Source organism: Physella acuta, unplaced genomic scaffold, assembly GCF_028476545.2.
Source record: "Physella acuta isolate Inbredline_101_S28 unplaced genomic scaffold, ASM2847654v3 ptg000237l, whole genome shotgun sequence".
Classification (NCBI taxonomy): Eukaryota; Metazoa; Mollusca; class Gastropoda; family Physidae; genus Physella; species Physella acuta.
The window spans coordinates 330,901-352,299 of NW_026731756.1; the positions used below are offsets into that span (position 1 = coordinate 330,901).

The following is a 21,399-nucleotide window of genomic DNA, read 5'->3' on the forward strand; positions in this document are numbered from 1 at the left end:
TAGTGTAGCTGCTATATTATCTAATATCAATAAAAGACTGTAAAATCACCAATAATGTGGTTTGTATTTGCCTTTAGTTTGTGCCATGAACCCAGTCATACAAAAGGGCTGTGACAATATATATATATATATATATATATATATATATATATATATATATATATATATATATATATAAATATATAAATATATATATATATATATATATATATATATATATATATATATATATATATATATATATATATATATATAGGCAACGTACGTTTATACATACATACAAACGTAGACACACGTATTTACAAACAATATAGCATATACCTATGCCATAATCACATACAGATGTCTGCATATACATTTAAGGGAAAGCTCATCAACAGTGCTTTTGGAAAGGGGAAATCTAAAATTCTTCGGAGCCTTTCGGACGATACTTACACCATCTGCACCCCTGAAGACTGGAAACATAAGGTCCAGTCTTTTACTGGTAACAACTAACCTGTTTAATAGCTTATCACATGTTACATACAACGAAGAGTGTATACAATGTTTAGCGCTTTTTTATTTTTTGTTATACGAATTTATAAAGGGGGCGGAAAGGGCGAAGACTATGATTTCTGCTTGCATTTTGCACACATTTTGGTATAATTTTATTTTAAAGAAATAAATTAATAGCATACCTAGCGGGAGTCTAAATAATTACGACAATTTTATTACACATATGTCCCTTTTGTTCCTTATGGAACATGGGGCCTCCACCATTTCCTTCCATTTCTTCCGATCCCCGGCTATTAATTTTTCCGTCTCCCAAGACATCCCTGTTGGCTTCAGTTCTTCAAGAAGACGTTAGGTCTGTCTTGGGCGCCCTCACTTCCGCTTTCCCTGGGGGTTCCACTCAAGCGCTTAGCGTGTCACATTTGGGTGAGCCTTTCGCATTGTGTGACCCACGTAGTGTCACTTACTCCATATTTGTACTGTCATAGTCTCCTGCCTTGCTTTTCTCCATAAGTCTATGTTCGGCACTTTGTCCTGCCACCTCAATTTCAAAGTCTGTCTAAGGCATCTGTTCATGAAGGTCTGTATCTTCTATGTGTTTGCCTTGGAGACTCTCCGTGTCTCTGTTCCATATATCAAAATATATCAAAACTGCCTTGACATTTGAGTTAAGCATCCTGATTTTTTGTTGTGTTGGAGACGGCAACATTTTTCCACATGGGTCGCAGAACTGAGAAAGCGCAGCGGGCTCTATTAATTCTAGCACGTATGTCCTCCTCTGTGCCTCCCAAATTACGACAATTAATGTCTAATTAAAAGTGATAACAGACACATAATTAGCTAAAGACTAAAAGTGATAACAGACACATAATTAGCTAAAGACTAACAATATTTACGATACTTTTAGAGCTATGTTTTCTGTTTGCAGAAAGACTCAAATATCAGCTTGCCCTGGTCATGACGGAAAGAGACTTGAACTCTTCTGTACTCGTGTTCGAGGTTAATATTTTTAGTCCAAATACACAGGTTTACATTTACCATTATACGTCTGGCGATTGTAAAGTAAAAGCCATATTGTTCTTAAGGGGGCAGTATCACCCAGACTAAGGGAGGGAAACAAAAACTATCACCAAAAAAAAACTATTTGACATACACATGTCAAAATTTTACAGCAGTAGTAACGTTTCTTCTGCTATAATACAGTATATAAATTGTAGGGTATATGTATGGCAATAAATTTTCAAAAAATTATTTTGTTAATATTTTATCACATTTTGATTTTTTTGTAAACAATTTTTCGAAACCATAAGTAAAGTACTTAAAATTTGGTATAAACATTCCTTGCGTTAATGGCTATGGCCGGAACTAAAGTAATAGTATTCTAATGACAGATAAAATTTTTTAGAAAATTTCAAAGTTCAATTTTTTTGGTCTAACTTTGAAAAAATTCTAAAAATTTTAAAATTTGTCACAATGGATATCTCCTAGTTCCGGCCATAGGCTACCCAGTCATGCATCCACTAGAGTATTTTCAGCAGGATGGGCCTAAATGTTGGTAAACCACAGCCTAAAATTACTTAGTAAATATTTTTTGGTAAAATTATTTATAAAAAGTGTTTGCATCATACGTTAACTTTCTTTTATGTGCTGTTTTATAGCTCCTTGATATTTACTATTATGGTAAAAAATTTATGTGTGTAGGTATAATAGTTTTTTTTTGGCAAATTTTTTAGTCAATTTTCAAATGTCTGGGTGATACTGCCCCCTTAACTCTTTTGGACTTCCTAGCTAGAGTTCTCAATTATAATCAAACTTATTTTCTCTGTTGTTCATAGCATTCTAAAGAGGCTGATTATTTAAGAACAACTTTTGAGACTATTTCTAATGATGAACCAATGTAAGTAAAACAGACATTTCTGTACTACAAGAGTTAGTAAATAGACATTTCTGTACTACAAGAGTAAGTAAATAGACATTTCTTTTTTGTACCACACAAGTAAGTAAATACACATTTCTGTACTACAAGAGTTAGTAAATAGACATTTCTGTACCATACGAGTAAGTAAATAGACATTTCTGTACCATACGAGTAAGTAAATAGACATTTCTGTACCAGAAGAGTTAGTAAATAGACATTTCTGTACCATACGAGTAAGTAAATAGACATTTCTGTACCACATAAGTAAATACACATTTCTGTATCATACGAGTAAGTAAATAGACATTTCTGTACTATACGAGTAAGTAAATAGACATTTCTGTATCATACGAGTAAGTAAATAGACATGTCTTTACCATACGAGTAAGTAAATAGACATTTCTGTAACACTTAAGTAAGTAAATAGACGTTTCTGTTCTACAAGAGTGAACCATATACTTCAGCTAAAATAAAATGTTACTAGAAAGGGTGGGGGTGGTGAGGGTGGTAGGGGTGAAACTAACAAAAAAAAAACAACAACAACAACGCTCATACATTACAAACAGGTTACACCGTCACGATTCACACCCATCTGTACACCATCCAACTCCCCCTCCCCACCCCTCATCTCTCTAGCCCAGACACCACCGCCGAAGCTCCTATAACTGTAACCGTCAACGGCGAGTCGGTTCAGGCGGACGTCCACCCGTCGTCCTGTCGAGGCAACCAGGCTGAGATGCTGCAGCAGATTTTGAAAGCTGTCATCAGAGGTGAGTTGATGAGGCAGAGTTATCTTTCCTTGACGTGTGCCAGCGACGTCATTAGTGTAACGTTATACCAGCAATGTTATACCAACGACGTTATATTAGCGATGTTATACCAGCGATGTTATACCAGCGATGTTATACCAGCGATGTTATACTGACAATGTTATATCAGCAATGTTATACCAACGACGTTATATCAGTAATGTTATACCAACGACGTTATATCAGTAATGTTATACCAACGACGTTATATCAGCAATGTCATACCAACGACGTTATATTAGCAATGTTATACCAACGACGTTATACCAGCAATGTTATACCAACGACGTTATACCAGCAATGTTATACCAACGACGTTATACCAGCGATGTTATACCAATGACGTTAAACAAGAGACGTTATACCAGCGATGTTATACCAACGACGTAAAACAAGAGACGTTATATCAGCAATTTTATACCATCGACGTTATATCAGCAATGTTATACCAACGACGTTATATCAGCAATGTTATACCAACGACGTTATATCAGCGATGTTATACCAACGACGTTATACCAGCGATGTTATACCAACGACGTAAAACAAGAGACGTTATACCAACGACGTTAAACAAGAGACGTTATACCAGCAATGTTATTCCAACGACGTTATATCAGCAATGTTATACCAACGACGTTATATCAGCAATGTTATACCAACGACGTTATATCAGCGATATTATACCAACGACGTTATATCAGCGATGTTATACCAACGACGTTAAACAAGAGACGTTATATCAGCAATTTTATACCAACGACGTTATACCAGAGACGCTATACCAGAGACGTTATACCAGAGGCGTTATACTAGCAACGTTACGCCAGCAACGTTATATCAGCGACGTTATACCAACGACTTTATATCAGCGACGTTATACCAACGACGTTATACCAGCAACTTTATACAATCGACGTTATAACAGCGACACACATTGACGTTATACCAGCGACGTTATGCCAGTGACGTTATATCAGCGACGTTATGCAAGTGACATTACACTGGTGATGTTTTTGAGATGAACCAGCATTGACCAACATTGCATGAAATTGTAGTAAAACAAAGATATATAAATACATGAGTAAAACTTGCTTTCTTAAAAAAATATACAATTGTATAATATTTATTCAGGACTATACTAATTACCATCTAAGATAGTGAAAGTTCTATTTCATTGCAGTATTTTGTTATTTATTTAAAATTATGAAACTTTATAATAATTTTTTATCAAATTGCCTTATTATTTCAGCAATTATGTCAAAACAATTTAGGAACCCAGATGTTTCGGTGAGTTTGTGATTTTACTGACATAAATATAAATCAACGTCAATGATTTCTCCTATTTCTTTGTGATAGTTTGGTTAATCATGTGACAAGAGTTTCTTCCAGACATCGCTTCGGGGGGGGGGGGGGGGGGGGGGGGGGTGAATCCCCCCCCCCCCCCCCCGAAAAAATTCTACCGCCCCCCCCCCCCCGAAAATTTCAAGTGCCCCCCCCCCCCCCCGGAGAAAAAAGTCTGGAAGAAACACTGCATGTGACTCAATTTTCAACCTTCTTCTAATGCACTGATATCGTTCAAACTTTCCAGATATCTTCTTGAATGACAATGCAAGGATATCTAACTTTTAGTCTTTTAGATATTAAATCTTTCTTCTTATTCGTTCTTAAGTTTTAGTGTTTGAAGGGATCGAGCCTTATCTGCTAGAAGGTTTGAACTCGAGACTTTTTTTTTCGAATTTATCAACCATGTGCTTTTGTCGACTCGATCACGCCTCCCATCACAATTAAGGATACGTGTCAACTGGTTAAGCGCCATTGAGGCCATTGACTCCGATTTCAGCCTGCTTTTCTTTTTGGATTTGCTTCCATAGCCTTTGTCCAACCAAGAACAAACTACAAGGCAGCAGTTGTTTGATTTTGGAGTTGTCTCTCCTAGAAGAGTGGCCTGTCCCCAGCTAACGAGTCTCATCCGCCCGAGGGTTTGAACCATGAGCTTTACCGACACGACCACGCCCGACCCCCGAGATATTAAATTAGTCAGAACAATTTAATTGAAAGATTATTAAATTCGATAATAAAGGGAGATAACTAGCTTTATAAACTAATCCGTCTGCTGTACTGTGTTCACGCCGAATGTTCGGTCTCAGTTCGCTGACTTTTTACTTTCTCGTATATAAATCTTGTAATCGTGCAAAAAAAATCGAGATTTTTTAAAATCTCGACTTTTTAAAGCTCCTTGAGTCGGAAAAACATAATTTTGCAATCTTGTCCGTATGTCTGTGTGTGTATGTGTGTGTATATGTGTGTCTGTTTGTGTGTCTGTAAACACGATAACTTGAGTGCCGTTAAAACTAGGTTGATGAAATTACATATATAAGTATTATATCAAAATCGTAGATACGTATCAACTTTTGAGCGATTTCCGATAAACGGAAGTGGAATTTTTTCTACTTTGAATTTTTCAAAAGCCTATAACTTGAGTACTATTTCAGATAGATAAATGAAATTTCACATGTTAATAAAAAATCTAATTCCCAGCCTTCTGTGAAATTTTGAGTAATTTCTGTTGACAGGAAGTAGTAATTTTCTCTATTTTAGATTTCTCAAAAAAAAAGCATGTGAATTTATAAAGTAATACTAATATTCCGCACTATTATGCACATTTTATTTGGCGTTTACTGGTGTGCAATTCTTTTTTTCTACGAGATTTTTATTCTACTAGGCATGCTGCCCAGCTTCGCTTAGGCTTTCGAAAACATTGAGAATTTGAATGCTTAATTAGTTTAAAAAGTTTAAGTATTTAAAATGGATTAAAATTTATGTCTATATCCCGAGTTATTTTTTTTTATATAAATATTCGAGAAAGCTTAAGGGAGATCGCTCCCAGTAACACCCAAAAATGTGATTGATTGTACTTACTTTCCTACATACATATTCCCAAAAATCTAAACTTTACTTATGGCTTGATGTTTTAAGTTATTTTATAATAGTATATTTCAATTTGGTGCCACAAAAAAGATTTTAAGCTCTGTTTGTATAAAATTATTATATGTTAGATTTCCGAAACAAAATGTTTTATTTAAGATAATGAGAAAGATATAATTTATAAAGTGTTCTGATTTAAATTAATGACTTTGATTATTTCCCTTATTTCTCTTTTATTTGGCGTTCACTTGGTGTGCAATTTTTTTTTCTACAAGATTTTTATTCTACTAGGCATGCTGCCCAGCTTCGCTTAGGCTTTCGAAAACATTGAGAATTTGAATGCTTAATTAGTTCGCCCGAGGGTCGGTCTACGACCTCAGGAGTTATGAAGAGGTTCCTACGTGGACATTTTTTTTTCGATTTATAGCTCATATAAGGCGGCGGTCAGTCGAGGTCAGTTTGACCCCCTCATCGTAGACTTTCTGCCAACCGGCCCCCTTGTTCTGTCGCCCCAAGTCAAAATCCTGCCAAATTTGAAGCGCCTGCGGCGCCGGGAAGTGCACTGTCGGGCACATGACAACTTTGCTTTATATTTTTTAGATATTAGCAAATTGCATAGATAAACAAAGATTTCAATAAAGTAATTAAGGCCTGAAATACTTTAGTGGAGAAATGTATTATTTGAATAGATTCTAGATCTAGGTAGGGCCTACATCTGTGTAAGTCGAGTTTTTCCGTATATCTAGATCATCTAGATCTAGATCTAGAATCTCTAGATTTAGAATCCTAATAGAATTTTTTTTTTTAAGTTTAGCCCGAGCAAAATTGTTTTGTATAAATTTTTGTCGCGTAAGTAGATCTAAATCAAATTTGAATGAAATAGTTCATTTCTTTTTATTCTAAACACGGCAGATGACGTCATTAGTTAATGTATAAACATTAGTGACGTCACTGTTTTATGCATTCTTTATCACATTTATAAACGCTTTTCCTGTTGCAAAATTAAAAACTGTTTCTCTACATTCGAATACGCCTTTATTTTTTATTTTTCTTCTTTAAATAAAATTGTGGTTATACGTTTAAAAAAACTAACATATTATTTTCAACAAAAGTCCGTATAAAGGTATCCATATATTGCTGCCAATTCTGACGTAATATCCGGCGAAAGTATTTCGCGGACAGACAGAGAGAGAGAGAGAAGTGCGCACGTGGTCTATTATATATTAGGATTTTTTAAAAGTTTAAGAATTTAAAATGAATTAAAAATCATGTCTATATCCCGAATTGTCATCCCCCGTTGTTTCATATAAGAATATTCGAGAAAGTTTAAGGGAGATCACTCCCGGTTTATTTGCCCGAGCGTCGATCACGAACTAAGAAGTGGCAGATAACTCTTTTAACTGTGTTACTGGTCGAGTAGATCTTGTTACCTCCTCTTAGTTTAAAATCATTTAAAATCATTTATCTGGCCCTCATAGCCTTCTCTAGATCGACAGGCTCAACTATTGTAAACACTCCCGTGAACCACAACTCACCAGACTGTTAGGGTGGTTGCGTCTAGCTATTTATCTCCCCTTCTGTTATCGAATATAATTATCTATGGAGTGATTTAATTGTGTTATCTCCCCTTTGTCCCGAAACAGTTTAATTAATTTTAATGACTAATTAAACATCTAATTAAATTAAATAATAAACAGACTTGCATTGTCATCAAAGTGAAACGTATCTGGAAAGTTTGAACGAAATCGCCGAATAAGAAGTGTGTAAAAAATGAGTTACAAGATTTGCCACAAACCTACAAACTACAAAAAAAAAAAAAAAACAGACGTTGCGAACAAAATAATAGCTTTTAAAATCGCTTTAGTTCCTAAAATATGTAAAAGATCTCATGAGTGACCGATGCTTGTATTAAAAAAACCCAGATTGTTTTAATTTCTGATTTTCGGTGCACTTTAAAGCTTTTAAAATGTTTTTATATTTGTTTTATTATATTGTAATCTTATAATTGATTTTTATTATTGTCTGAAGTTCGTAGAACAGCATCTAAGCAATGGTTGAATGCTCTTTACTTTAATTAACTAATTGCTTTTTTTTTCTGAACAACATCAAAGTAATGGTTCAATGCTCATCACATTAATTAACTAATTTCTTTTTTGTCTATCGACAGCGGTGGGAGGAAAAGCTTGTTTGTCTTTGTTTACTCCTGGACGAGCTTAACGTGGCCATCGATGAAGGTTTAATGCCCAGAGCGATCGAAATTTTTGTATGTTTTCTTCAGATTTTTTCTCACACTTTTAGTATGTTTTCAGAATTTTCTCGAATTTTTAGTATGTTCTGTTCAGATTTTTCTCACATTTTAGTGTTCTCTTCAGATTTTTCTCACATTTTTAGTATGTTCTCTTCAGATTTTTCTCACATTTTTAGTATGTTCTCTTCAGATTTTTCTCACATTTTTAGTATGTTCTCTTCAGATTTTTCTCACATTTTTAGTATGTTCTCTTCAGATTTTTCTCACACTTTTAGTATGTTCTGTTCAGATTTTTCTCACATTTTAGTGTTCTCTTCAGATTTTTCTCACATATTTAGTATGTTCTCTTCAGATTTTTCTCACATTTTTATTATGTTTTCAGAATGTTCTCGAATTTTTAGTATGTTCTGTTCAGATTTTTCTCACATTTTAGTGTTCTCTTCAGATTTTTCACACATTTTTAGTATGTTCTCTTCAGATTTTTCTCACATTTTTAGTATGTTCTCTTCAGATTTTTCTCACATTTTTAGTATGTTCTCTACAGTTTTTACCTCACATTTTTAGTATATTCTCTTCAGATTTTTCTCACATTTTTGTTAAAAAAAGAGGCCCTGATAGACAATTACGTATTCCTAAAAGTAACTCACAACAGAGTAGAAATAACGAAAAATTAATGCTGAGGTTGATAGATTATACAGGAATATGAAGTCGCACGTGTGTTTTGGTTTTTGAGTGCGTTATCTTACCACACTTTGTACTCTTGCTAAGTAAACCTAATTTTGTTGCAGAAGCATCGCTAGGTTGAGTGTCACCCAGTGCGCCCCCTCCCATCCCCATTTTTTTTTCTTCTCAGTAAATGTTGCTGTTGGTCTCACATCCCCCCCCCCCACCCCCCACTCACCCGGTCAAAGCTTTTAAGTGTTCACATTTAATACTAACGATGTTAATCCATAATTAGTTGTTAATGCATCTGGATATAGCATCGTTTACTCTATAGTTTGCACGTTTATGTCACGGTGTCAACCCCCACTCCCCTTGTCGCGATCGTCATTATGTACTTCAATACGTTTGAACTCTAATCAACCATTCATTGAGCTGGCAAACACATTTTTATTATATATATCTTGTAATTTTTTTTAAATCTTGGTGTCACCCGGCGCGGTCCGCACCCCCCCCCCCCCCACCCACCGCCCCGCATCGCAACGCCTCTGCTTTGTTGTCCACTTTGGGAATACAACGTTGTTAAAGTTAGTATTACTGGATCCTCACCTCGGTCAGTCCTAGTGAACAGACTCAGGTCTAGGTTTGCTAACATGAAACAAGGCACTCCGTTAACATTTACATCTTTTTCGTAGTTAGATAAAAAAGAGGAACAGAAAGTTACGATTGTTGATGAAATTCTGAAGTTTGAAAAATATGTAGGTAAGTTAACAATATATATATATATATATATATATATATATATATATATATATATATATATATATATATATATATATATATATATATATATATATTATTCGAGATAATAGTAAATAAATTTTTAAAAAATGTTTATGAATTTAGAGAATCCAATTCAAAGTTTTTAAATTTGAAAAGATTATTTTAAAATTCTGAAAGTACGATTGTCAAAAAATATAAACTTAGTTTTGTACTTTGTTGTGTGCTAGACAGTAAAGACTTCGTGCAGAGGTTGTATTTAACATCCATTTTGAAGAGAGACATGGAATGTGCTATTTTTCTTTGGATGAAGCTTGAGGTATGGTATTTAAAATAAACTTTCTCGAATATTCTTATATAACACTACGGGGCATGGCAACTCGGGAAATAGTCATGATTTTTAATCCATTTTTAATTGCTTAACTTTTTAAAAATAGAAAAGAATCTGATAGAAAAAAAAACTGCTCACCAAGTGAATGGCAAACAATGTGTGTATAATAGTGCGCATTGCACTAAAATAACAAGCTTATTCCGAGCTGCATTACAGTCGAATTTAAGAAAATAGAAAGCTACTTGTTTCTATGGACGGCTTTCTACTTTGCTTGTGGGATACGGGGAAAAAACTAAAACGGTGACTGATGTGTGTGTGTGGTGGGGGAGGGGGGGGGTGAATAAATATAAAAAAATAGGGGGGGGGGCGCAAATTTAATAGGTCGCCCAGGGCGCCGAAATGGGTTGCTACGCCTCTGCTCGTTTAACCCTGATTCAAACCCAAATCTTTCGGGTTAACAGTCTAGCTCTCTACTGCTAGGCCACGCCATCCCATACTGCCTGCTGTGACAAACTCAAAATTAGATTTAAACTTAAATTTTAATTAAATCACTACCAGAAACCAATGTGTGTAAGATTATTCAAAATCTATGTATACCTTTTAATATGTGTGTATAAAAATATATTCCTGTAGGGTCACATTCCTGGAGCTTTGCTAGCTGCTGGTTACAATTATCAAAGGTTTCAGAAACAAAAAGATGAGAGGTAACTCTCATTTCCTTCTTTTCTATTGTAAATAATCGTAGATTTATTTTTAAGGTGAAATGAAATTAAATATTGCAGGTAACACATTTTCAAGAACATTCTATCGAGGCAGTGTTAATGTAATGATGGTGGGTGGGGAGAGAGTTACCGACAGTTGCTTTAAAATCCGATTAAATTTTGTTTGTTGGCACTGCTAGTGGCGGTTTTAGCATATTCACAGTTTAGCTGCACATGAAGAACACTTGTGATGGAGTATATTTTTATGTGTGTTTATATGTGTATAGGTCTGTATGTGCCTGCATGTACACATGCAAGTATTTATGCACGTATCATTCTGAGTCTGTTTCCACACGTTACTCTATATTTGTAAGTATGTGTGCCCATAATGTGTGTATGTATGTGCTTTTATGCGTTTAGTTTTGTGTGCATAGGCAAGTGTCTGTATGTGTTCATGTCCTGTGTGTTAACATTTTACATGAATTACGTACAGGTATGTGTGTCTATAATGCATGTCGGTATATGCATATATTTGTATATATATATATATATATATATATATATATATATATATATATATATATATATACATATATATAATGTGAAATTTATACATTTCTATCACCTAAATCCAGTGACAAAGAGTACGAAGAGCAAAAAGATGAGGACAGTTACGAGAATGATTTTCAGTGAGTTGCTGCGGTTAAAACAATTGAATACAGATGTTAAATAAATATTCACCCAGTGCTCGCATTGTACATATAAAGTACGACTACACTCTACTTTTGTCATTTATCAAAAAATTCCTTCCAGGTTTTTTACCCACCTTGCTAAGCAAGCGATCAACAAATGCTATGACAACAACAAGGCCTTGACCGTGGACTTCATTGGCCGGAAGTTCGTTAAGTGGGGCAACAAGAGCTGCTACGACCTGGCCGTAGACTCGGCCAACAGGAAGATTCTAGAGCTGGAGGCGGTTCACGACCTGAGTAAGAGAGTCTGGAAGGAAGGGGAGGCGTGGAACAAACAGGTAGGGCCGTGGATGTGTCCTTCTCCGTGTATCCAGGTTTAGATTATTGGGCGTGTACAGACTAAACAGTGGGCTTGTACAGACTAAACAGTGGGCGTGTACAGACTGAACAGTGGGCGTATACAGACTAAAGAATGGGCGTGTACAGACTATAGACTGGGCGTGTACAGACTGAACAGTGGGCGTGTACAGACTAAAGACTGGGCGTGCACAGACTAAAGACTGGGCGTGTACAGACTGAACAGTGGGCGTGTACAGACTGAACAGTGGGCGTGTACAGACTGAACAGTGGGCGTGTACAGACTAAAGACTGGGCGTGTACAGACTGAACAGTGGGCGTGTACAGACTGAACAGTGGGCGTGTACAGACTGAACAGTGGGCGTGTACAGACTGAACAGTGGGCGTGTACAGACTAAAGACTGGGCGTGTACAGACTGAACAGTGGGCGTGTACAGACTAAAGACTGGGCGTGTGCAGACTAAAAACTGGGCGTGTACAGACTAAAGAGTGGGCGTGTACAGACTAAAGAGTGGGCGTGTACAGACTGAACAGTGGGCGTGTATAAATTTTAAAGGCGGCGTGTTACTACTTTATAGGGGGGTTTACACACTATAAACCCTCTGGTGTACATTAAGGAGGCGTGAATACAACTCTAATGAGGCGTGTGCCTACTATCAACTGAATGAATACTTACTGTGAAGATAGCCTAATCACTCTGTACGTTGGGCTTAAGGACAGAATCAGCAAGGACCAAATCGAGTGGAATTTCAAGATACACATTGGTTTAACTCTTAAGACACCCAAGTCATTTAATAGACGTATTTGTAGGCCTATAATATCATGACAAAACAGTAACTAATTCGCTAATTCGCTATATCGTTATTCCAGATAGCTGCTAAAGAGGAAAAGAGCAAATATAAAATGGCATGTACCCCTACCTTTAACTCATTTATATATATATATATATATATATATATATATATATATATATATATATATATATATATATATATATATATATATATATATATAGTCTCTATGCGATCTTTGTACTTGACGAGCGATATGCTTAGTTTCACGTTAAACTCAAATATTATAATTACACAAAACACAGCCATTTAATACTTAGTATTTTGTGTTTGTTGCTTCAGCTAACAAATAAGCTGTCCACCCCAAAATTCAAGTTTTACATCGATTTCGTGAGTTTTCTTTTATTCACTTTTGCTCCATCTCTTCAACTTCTTGTTTTACTTTTGCTCCGTCATTTCAATTTCCTGTTTCACTTTGATTAAGCTCTTCAATTTCCTGTTTCCCTTTGATTAAGCTCTTCAATTTCCTGTTTCCCTTTGATTAAGCTCTTCAATTTCCTGTTTCCCTTTGATTAAGCTCTTCAATTTCCTGTTTCACTTTGCTCCATCTCTTCAACTTCCGTGTTCACTTTTAGTTCTTCAACTTCCCGTTTCACTTTGATTTAGCTGTTCAACTTCCTGTTTCACTTTGATTTAGCTGTTCAACTTCCTGTTTCTGAACATCTACGGCCTGATGTTGATGTTGTGGCTGGATGAGAAGACACTCCACATCACCGAGTCTCTGGTGCTGGTATGGAAGGTCTGCAACGGCATCTCATTGCATTACTTGGTAGGTAGCCTACAACGGCATCACATTGCATTACCTGGTAGGTAGCCTACAACGGCATCACATTGCATTACCTGGTAGGTAGTCTGTAACGGCATCTCATTGCATTACCTGGTAGGTAGTCTGTAACGGCATCTCATTGCATTACCTGGTAGATAGTCTTCAACGGCATCTCATTGCATTACCTGGTAGGTAGTCTTCAACGGCATCTCATTGCATTACCTGGTAGGTAGTCTGTAACGGCATCTCATTGCATTACCTGGTAGGTAGTCTGTAACGGCATCTCATTACATTACCTGGTAGGTAGTCTGTAACGGCATCTCATTGCATTACCTGGTAGGTAGTCTTCAACGGCATCTCATTGCATTACCTGGCAGGTAGTCTGTAACGGCATCTCATTGCATTACCTGGTAGGTAGTCTGTAACGGCATCTCATTGCATTACCTGGTAGGTAGCCTGTAAGGGCATCTCATTGCATTACCTGGTAGGTAGTCTACAACGGCATCTCATTGCATTACCTGGTAGGTAGTCTGTTCCGGCATCTCAATGCATTACCTGGTAGGTAGCCTGTAAGGGCATCTCATTACGGCATCTCATTGCATTACCTGGTAGGTAGCCTGTAAGGGCATCTCAATGCATTACCTGGTAGGTAGTCTGTAACGGCATCTCAATGCATTACCTGGTAGGTAGCCTACAATGGCATCTCATTGTATTACCTGGTAGGTAGTCTACAACGGCATCTCATTGCATTACCTGGTAGGTAGTCTACAACGGCATCTCATTGCATTACCTGGTAGGTAGCCTACAACGGCATCTCAATGCATTACCTGGTAGGTAGCCTACAACGGCATCTCATTGCATTACTTGGTAGGTAGTCTACAACGGCATCTCATTGCATTACCTGGTAGGTAGCCTACAACGGCATCTCATTGCATTACTTGGTAGGTAGTCTACAACGGCATCTCATTGCATTACTTGGTAGGTAGTTATAGAACACAGCAGGTATAGAAGGTCTTCACAAACAAACTTTAACCCACATTCTTGAGTCTTCACGGACTCGTTCACACACATACACGAACAAACACATTCACTTTCACACGTGTGTAATTATTTCGTAAAAATGACTCTCATTCAGTCTTTTCATATTTTTTTTTAAAAAGCCATGTTGATTATATAGAAAAACCATACATTTTCTTTAAACCATTTAATTAAGTAAAGGATCACTAAAACGCATAATTTTCTTTAAACCATTTCAGTAAAGGATTTAAATGCATACATTTTCTTTAAACCATTTCAGTAAAGGATTTAAATGCATACATTTTCTTTAAAAAAAATCAGAAAAGGATTTAAATGCATACATTTTCGTTCAACCATTTCAGTAAAGGATCACTAAAATGCATACATTTTCTTTAAAAACCGTAAATTCAGTGAAGTTTTACACACATGAAAACGTTTTCTCTAAATAGATCGCAGTCTCACGTAACAGCTTCTACAAATACCCCTCCAAAGAATTCAAAATTATGGGGTTCATAACACTGGTCTTGTACACACTGGCGACACTACTGCGCGCCCTCGCACTTCTGCCATCCAGCGACAGCAACCTGATGCCATTGTCCAGGCTGATCTACAGCTACGACTTTGTAGTCTGCACGGTCGAGATGTTGAAATATTGCTACGGCTCGCCTAACTTAGGAAAGGTCCTGGCAATGATGTATTCAATGGTAAATGTTGTTTGAAGAATTTTTTTTTTTTTTGTGGTCGAATGGTAGAGCACTTAATTGCAAACCCGAAAGATTCTAATTCGAATCCCCGGCTCGACCGCAAGGATTCCGAGAGTTCACCCAGCTCTGATGGGTACTTGACTCTCGTCATGAAAAGCGAATTCGGCTGGAATTGTAATTTAGGAGTCAATACTTCATTGGCTGTGAGAAAATAAATCTTAACAAGGTCTAGCGATGTAGGTAATTCAGTCATGTATCCATTTCTAAACAAGAAGGATCACAACACTATACAGACGGCAAGTGTTGATGTGTATCCATTATGCAGATCAAAAATAACTTTATACTTTACTGTTTATACTTTATTGCTATATTTAAGTGTTACTTGTTTAGTCTAAGTAAATAGGGTACATTGTAAGTTGAATTGCATTATATTTTCTGTAAAGAAGATGTATTATATCAATGTATTGTAATATATCAATGTATGTTGTATTATCTCAATGTATATAGTATTATATCAATGTATCACGTGTTTAGAAGAAAGAGGTGGCAAATGTACTAAAAGTAATTTGCCATTTGCATTCATTCTACAGACCTAATAAGTGGTGTAAATCATTATTCATAGTATGTAACAGTATGTATAGTATGTAACAGACAAAAGATATGATGTATGTCCTTATTGTTATGTGCATATGTCCTAACAGACCAAAATAATGTGTGTCCTTATTGTTAAAAATTATTTAACAGACCAAATAAATGGTGTATGTCCTTATTGTTGTATGTGTATGTCCTTATTGTTGTATGTGTATGTCCTTATTGTTGTACGTGTATGTCCTTATTGCCGTATGTGTATGTAAATCACAGACCAATGATATGGTGTATGTTCTTATTGTTGTATGTGTATGTCCTTATTGTTGTATGTGTATGTCCTTATTGTTGTATGTGTATGTCCTTATTGTTGTATGTGTATGTCCTTATTGTTGTATGTGTATGTCCCTCACAGACCAAAGATATGGTATATGTTCTTATTGTTGTATGTGTATGTCCTTATTGTTGTATGTGTATGTCCTTATTGTTGTATGTGTATGTCCCTCACAGACCAAAGATATGGTATATGTTCTTATTGTTGTATGTGTATGTCCTTATTGTTGTATGTGTATGTCCTTATTGTTGTATGTGTATGTCCCTTACAGACCAAAGATATGGTGTATGTTCTCATCGTCGTGGCTGCCTTCTTCGCGTCCTTTGCCGTGGCGTCAAGATCCGTGATGAACCCACAAGGCACTCTCAACGTCTGGTGTATCTTTAGGATAGCCTTCTGGAGCACGTTTGGGGAGATGGACTACGAGGAGTATTATCCTGGAGGTGAGTGCAGAGACGTAGCGAGGGGGGGGGGGGACATATGTCCCCTGGCGCCGACCTTAGGGGGCGCCAAAATGGGTTGGAAAAACCCATTGAGTGGGGGTGTAAATCGAAAGTTTGAGAGGCGGGGTTCAAATCGAAAGTTAAGAGGGGGGTGCAAATCGAAAGTTTGATGGGGGGGGGGGGGTGCAAATCGAAAGTTTGTTCCCGGGTGCCGGGAAGGGTCGCTACGCCTCTGGGTGTGTGCCTTGTCCTAAATCACTGGGCAATGTCCAAGACTCCAGGAAAGTTTAAAAGCCCCCCCCCCCCCCACCCACCCATCAATAAAATTTTCATTGTGCATATTTTTCTCCACCGAGTTCTGAATTTTACGCCTTGGTGTGAAGGAATGGTAAAATCGAAACATTGAAAAACAATTAAAACTAAAGTGAACGTACCATTCCCATGGGCCCACAGGGATTTTTCCAAAAAGACCGGCGGGCCAGTGAACACATGTTTGTCAATATTGCTGTAACAGTTAGAATATGGAATAGTATCCTTCTGTCAATATCAGAGTATGAAATAATATATTTCTGTCAATATTGCTGTTACAGTTGCAATATGGAATAATATCAATCAATATTGCTGTATCAGAATATTAAATGCTATCTTTCTGTCAATATTGCTGTATCAGAATATTAAATGCTATCTTTCTGTCAATATTGCTGTATCAGAATATTAAATGCTATCTGTCTGTCAATATTGCTGTATCAGAATATTAAATGCTATCTTTCTGTCAATATTGCTGTATCAGAATATTAAATGCTATCTTTCTGTCAATATTGCTGTATCAGAATATTAAATGCTATCTTTCTGTCAATATTGCTGTATCAGAATATTAAATGCTATCTTTCTGTCAATATTGCTGTATCAGAATATTAAATGCTATCTTTCTGTCAATATTGCTATATCAGAATATGGAATACTATCCTTCTGTCAATATTGCTGTATCAGAATATTGAATAGGATCCTTCTGTCAATATTGCTGTTGCAGTTAGAATATTGAATACTATCCTTCTGTCAATATTGCTGCATCAGAATATCGAATACTATCCTTCTGTCAATATTGCTGTATCAGAATATGGAATAATATCATTCCGTCAATATTGGTGTATCAGAAAATTGAATAGGATCCTTCTGTCAATATTACTGTTACAGTTAGAATATGGAATAGCATCTTTCTGTCAATATTGTTGTTACAGCTAGAATACCGTTTGAAACATTATCCTGGAGGTGATTGCCTTGCTTCCAAACCCCATGCATGACAATAATGTATATGATTTGCTGAGCTGTGGTTCATGCCGAATGTTTACAATCGTAGAGCCGGGTTGAATTAGTGGCGGCTAATAGGGGCAACTGTGATTTCTAGATCCAATGTTTTATAACGGTTCTCTTAACTGTGATTTGTTGTTTGTCCTCTAGAACTGTGATTTGTGTTTCCTCTAGAACTGTGATTTGTTTGTCCTCTAGAACTGTGATTTGTGTTTCCTCTAGAACTGTGATTTGTTTGTCCTCTAGAACTGTGATTTGTTGTTTGTCCTCTAGAACTGTGATTTGTGTTTCCTCTAGAACTGTGATTTGTTTGTCCTCTAGAACCAATGTTTTATAACGGTTCTCACAACTGTGATTTGTTTGTCCTCTAGAACTGTGATTTGTTTGTCCTCTAGAACCAATGTTTTATAATGGTTCTCACAACTGTGATTTGTTGTTTGTCCTCTAGACCTGTGATTTGTTTGTCCTCTAGAACTGTGATTTGTTGTTTGTCCTCTAGAACTGTGATTTGTATTTCCTCTAGAACTGTGATTTGTTGTTTGTCCTCCAGAACTGTGATTTGTTTGTCCTCTAGAACTGTGATTTGTGTTTCCTCTAGCACTGTGATTTGTTGTTTGTCCACTAGAACTGTGATTTGTTGTTTGTCCACTAGAACTGTGATTTGTTTGTCCTCTAGAACTGTGATTTGTTGTTTGTCATCTAGAACTGTGATTTGTTGTTTGTCCTCCAGAACTGTGATTTGTTTGTCCTCTAGAACTGTGATTTGTTGTTTGTCCACTAGAACTGTGATTTGTTGTTTGTCCTCTAGAACTGTGATTTGTATTTCCTCTAGAACTGTGATTTGTTGTTTGTCCTCCAGAACTGTGATTTGTTTGTCCTCTAGAACTGTGATTTGTGTTTCCTCTAGAACTGTGATTTGTTGTTTGTCCACTAGAACTGTGATTTGTTGTTTGTTCTCTAGAACTGTGATTTGTTTGTCGTCTAGAACTGTGATTTGTTGTTTGTCATCTAGAACTGTGATTTGTTGTTTGTCCTCCAGAACTGTGATTTGTTTGTCCTCTAGAACTGTGATTTGTTGTTTGTCCACTAGAACTGTGATTTGTTGTTTGTCCACTAGAACTGTGATTTGTTTGTCCTCTAGAACTGTGATTTGTTGTTTGTCATCTAGAACTGTGATTTGTTTGTCCTCTAGAACTGTGATTTGTGTTTCCTCTAGAACTGTGATTTGTTTGTCCTCTAGAACTGTGATTTGTTTGTCCTCTAGAACTGTGATTTGCGTTTCCTCTAGAACTGTGATTTGTTTGTCCTCTAGAACTGTGATTTGTTGTTTGTCATCTAGAACTGTGATTTGTTTGTCCTCTAGAACTGTGATTTGTGTTTCCTCTAGAACTGTGATTTGTTTGTCCTCTAGAACCAATGTTTTATAACGGTTCTCACAACTGTGATTTGTTGTTTGTCCTCTATAACTGTGATTTGTTGTTTGTCCTCTAGAACAGTGATTTGTTGTTTGTCATCTATAACTGTGATTTGTTGTTTGTCATCTAGAACTGTGATTTGTTTGTCCTCTAGAACTGTGATTTGTTTGTCCTCTAGAACTGTGATTTGTGTTTCCTCTAGAACTGTGATTTGTTTGTCCTCTAGAACCAATGTTTTATAACGGTTCTCACAACTGTGATTTGTTGTTTGTCCTCTATAACTGTGATTTGTTGTTTGTCATCTAGAACTGTGATTTGTTGTTTGTCCTCTAGAACTGTGATTTGTTGTTTGTCATCTAGAACTGTGATTTGTTGTTTGTCCTCTAGAACTGTGATTTGTTGTTTGTCATCTAGAACTGTGATTTGTTTGTCCTCTAGAACTGTGATTTGTTTGTCCTTTATAACTGTGATTTGTTGTTTGTCCACTAGAACTGTGCTTTGTTCTTTATCCTCTAGAACCAATGTGTAAGAACGGTTCTCACATTCCCTTTGTGGAGAGAACTTCAAAGTACATGATGTTGTTGTTATACGGGATCTTCGTGATCATCGTTAACCTTATGCTTGTCAACTTGCTGATCGCAAAGTTCAAGTAAGTGTTTGGTACTCACACATACAGACACACATACACACACACAGTGAGTATACACAACACTTAATATACATACTTAATTATGTATGTGTCTTTTTTTTACTCTGCATTTCTAAGGGTGATTTAAAGTTGCCTTTTGAACCTTACGTTTAATGGGGCAAGTGAAGTAGAGTTCACCTGGCATATGAAGGGATAGTGTGTTCAGCATTATGTCCTGCCGTTAATTTTTCCTTAACATGAGTTAGGTACCCATCAGAGCTTGGTGAACTCAGGCGCGTTCTATTGACGAACCCTAACTCGAACTCGATGCTTTCGGGTTAGTCATACCATTATTAAAAAAATACTACTTCATTGAATAAAATCGCCCCTTGAAAGCATCAGACTGAAATATTAAAATAACTCTTCCTATGGTTCTCGTGTTCAGCTCGTCTATAGAAGAAATCGACAAAAACTCCAAGAAACTCTGGACCAACGCCAGCATAGCCCTGGCTTGGACGTACTCCAACAACTGGCACTTCCCCCCTCCATTCACTGGCCTCACTTTCCTCAAAAAGATTTTGTTCACGGACAAGAAAAACATATTCGGTACGTGATTATCCAAGATTATCTTTCCTTCAAGTTCAGTAAATTCTTAAAGAAAATATTGCATGGTTTATTTTTTTGTTAGAGTTTGCATGGTTTATCTTACAGTTATAGGTTATCTCCTAAAACATGTTATGTCCCCTGACAGCCACGAACATACCGGGGAAAGACAAGGGAGAGTATGATTCAATCTATTTTACATTTGAACGCGATTCTCTTCATACATTCTTTGAGGATCTGAAACAAGAAGAAATGTATGTATACAATTTTTTTTTTTACAGCCGTCCTTTACTAATTATTTACATTTACTTCAAGCTAGAGCACGACTACAAACTTTAAGATAGATTGGAACAAACTTTGTTTACGTTGTGCTTTAAGTAATTTCGAACTGGATTAAAAACATTGATTTGTTTTTGTAAATTTAGTCATCGATTTCAAGAGGGTAGGCTCAGGAAAAAAAACCACACTTCTTAATTAATAATGTATTTATGTGTATGTAAGTTAGCGATGACACTAGGTAGGTCAAGTTAAGGATAGTATTCTGTATTCTATATGTAACAGTAATATTGACAGGAGGATAGTATGACAAAATATCATACAATTTTGGATTCATTTAATGTTATTTCACCATACCAGAATTGGAAAATTTGGAAACAAATTTCCTAGAGTATTTCCTGTTACAAAAACCAGCCAGCTGACTCTATTAGAGATAGTAAATAAACCGGGAGTGATCTCCCCTAAACTTTCTTGAATATCTATATATATAATTCTCACCCCACCCCCCACCCCTACATGGTCTTAGTGAGCTGTGTTCACTCTAAATGTTTAC

The 21,399-nt window shown here is 36.4% G+C and overlaps 1 protein-coding gene across 1 annotated transcript in view; it reads left to right on the plus strand.

The window, feature by feature from the left end:
• Positions 1–21,399, plus strand: part of LOC131938204 (transient receptor potential cation channel subfamily M member 2) — a 47,542-nt gene that overhangs the window by 21,730 nt on the left and 4,413 nt on the right. Inside the window, exons 6-24 of the mRNA XM_059296118.1 lie at positions 364–484; positions 1,421–1,491; positions 2,328–2,389; positions 3,047–3,180; positions 4,472–4,509; positions 8,315–8,410; positions 9,751–9,817; positions 10,066–10,154; positions 10,800–10,870; positions 11,503–11,556; positions 11,681–11,897; positions 12,787–12,822; positions 13,050–13,097; positions 13,405–13,536; positions 15,000–15,254; positions 16,445–16,616; positions 19,856–19,988; positions 20,413–20,573; positions 20,719–20,824. Of these exons, the coding sequence (XP_059152101.1) occupies positions 364–484; positions 1,421–1,491; positions 2,328–2,389; positions 3,047–3,180; positions 4,472–4,509; positions 8,315–8,410; positions 9,751–9,817; positions 10,066–10,154; positions 10,800–10,870; positions 11,503–11,556; positions 11,681–11,897; positions 12,787–12,822; positions 13,050–13,097; positions 13,405–13,536; positions 15,000–15,254; positions 16,445–16,616; positions 19,856–19,988; positions 20,413–20,573; positions 20,719–20,824 (2,063 nt within the window). The remainder of the gene's footprint in view (positions 1–363; positions 485–1,420; positions 1,492–2,327; positions 2,390–3,046; positions 3,181–4,471; positions 4,510–8,314; positions 8,411–9,750; positions 9,818–10,065; positions 10,155–10,799; positions 10,871–11,502; positions 11,557–11,680; positions 11,898–12,786; positions 12,823–13,049; positions 13,098–13,404; positions 13,537–14,999; positions 15,255–16,444; positions 16,617–19,855; positions 19,989–20,412; positions 20,574–20,718; positions 20,825–21,399) is intronic.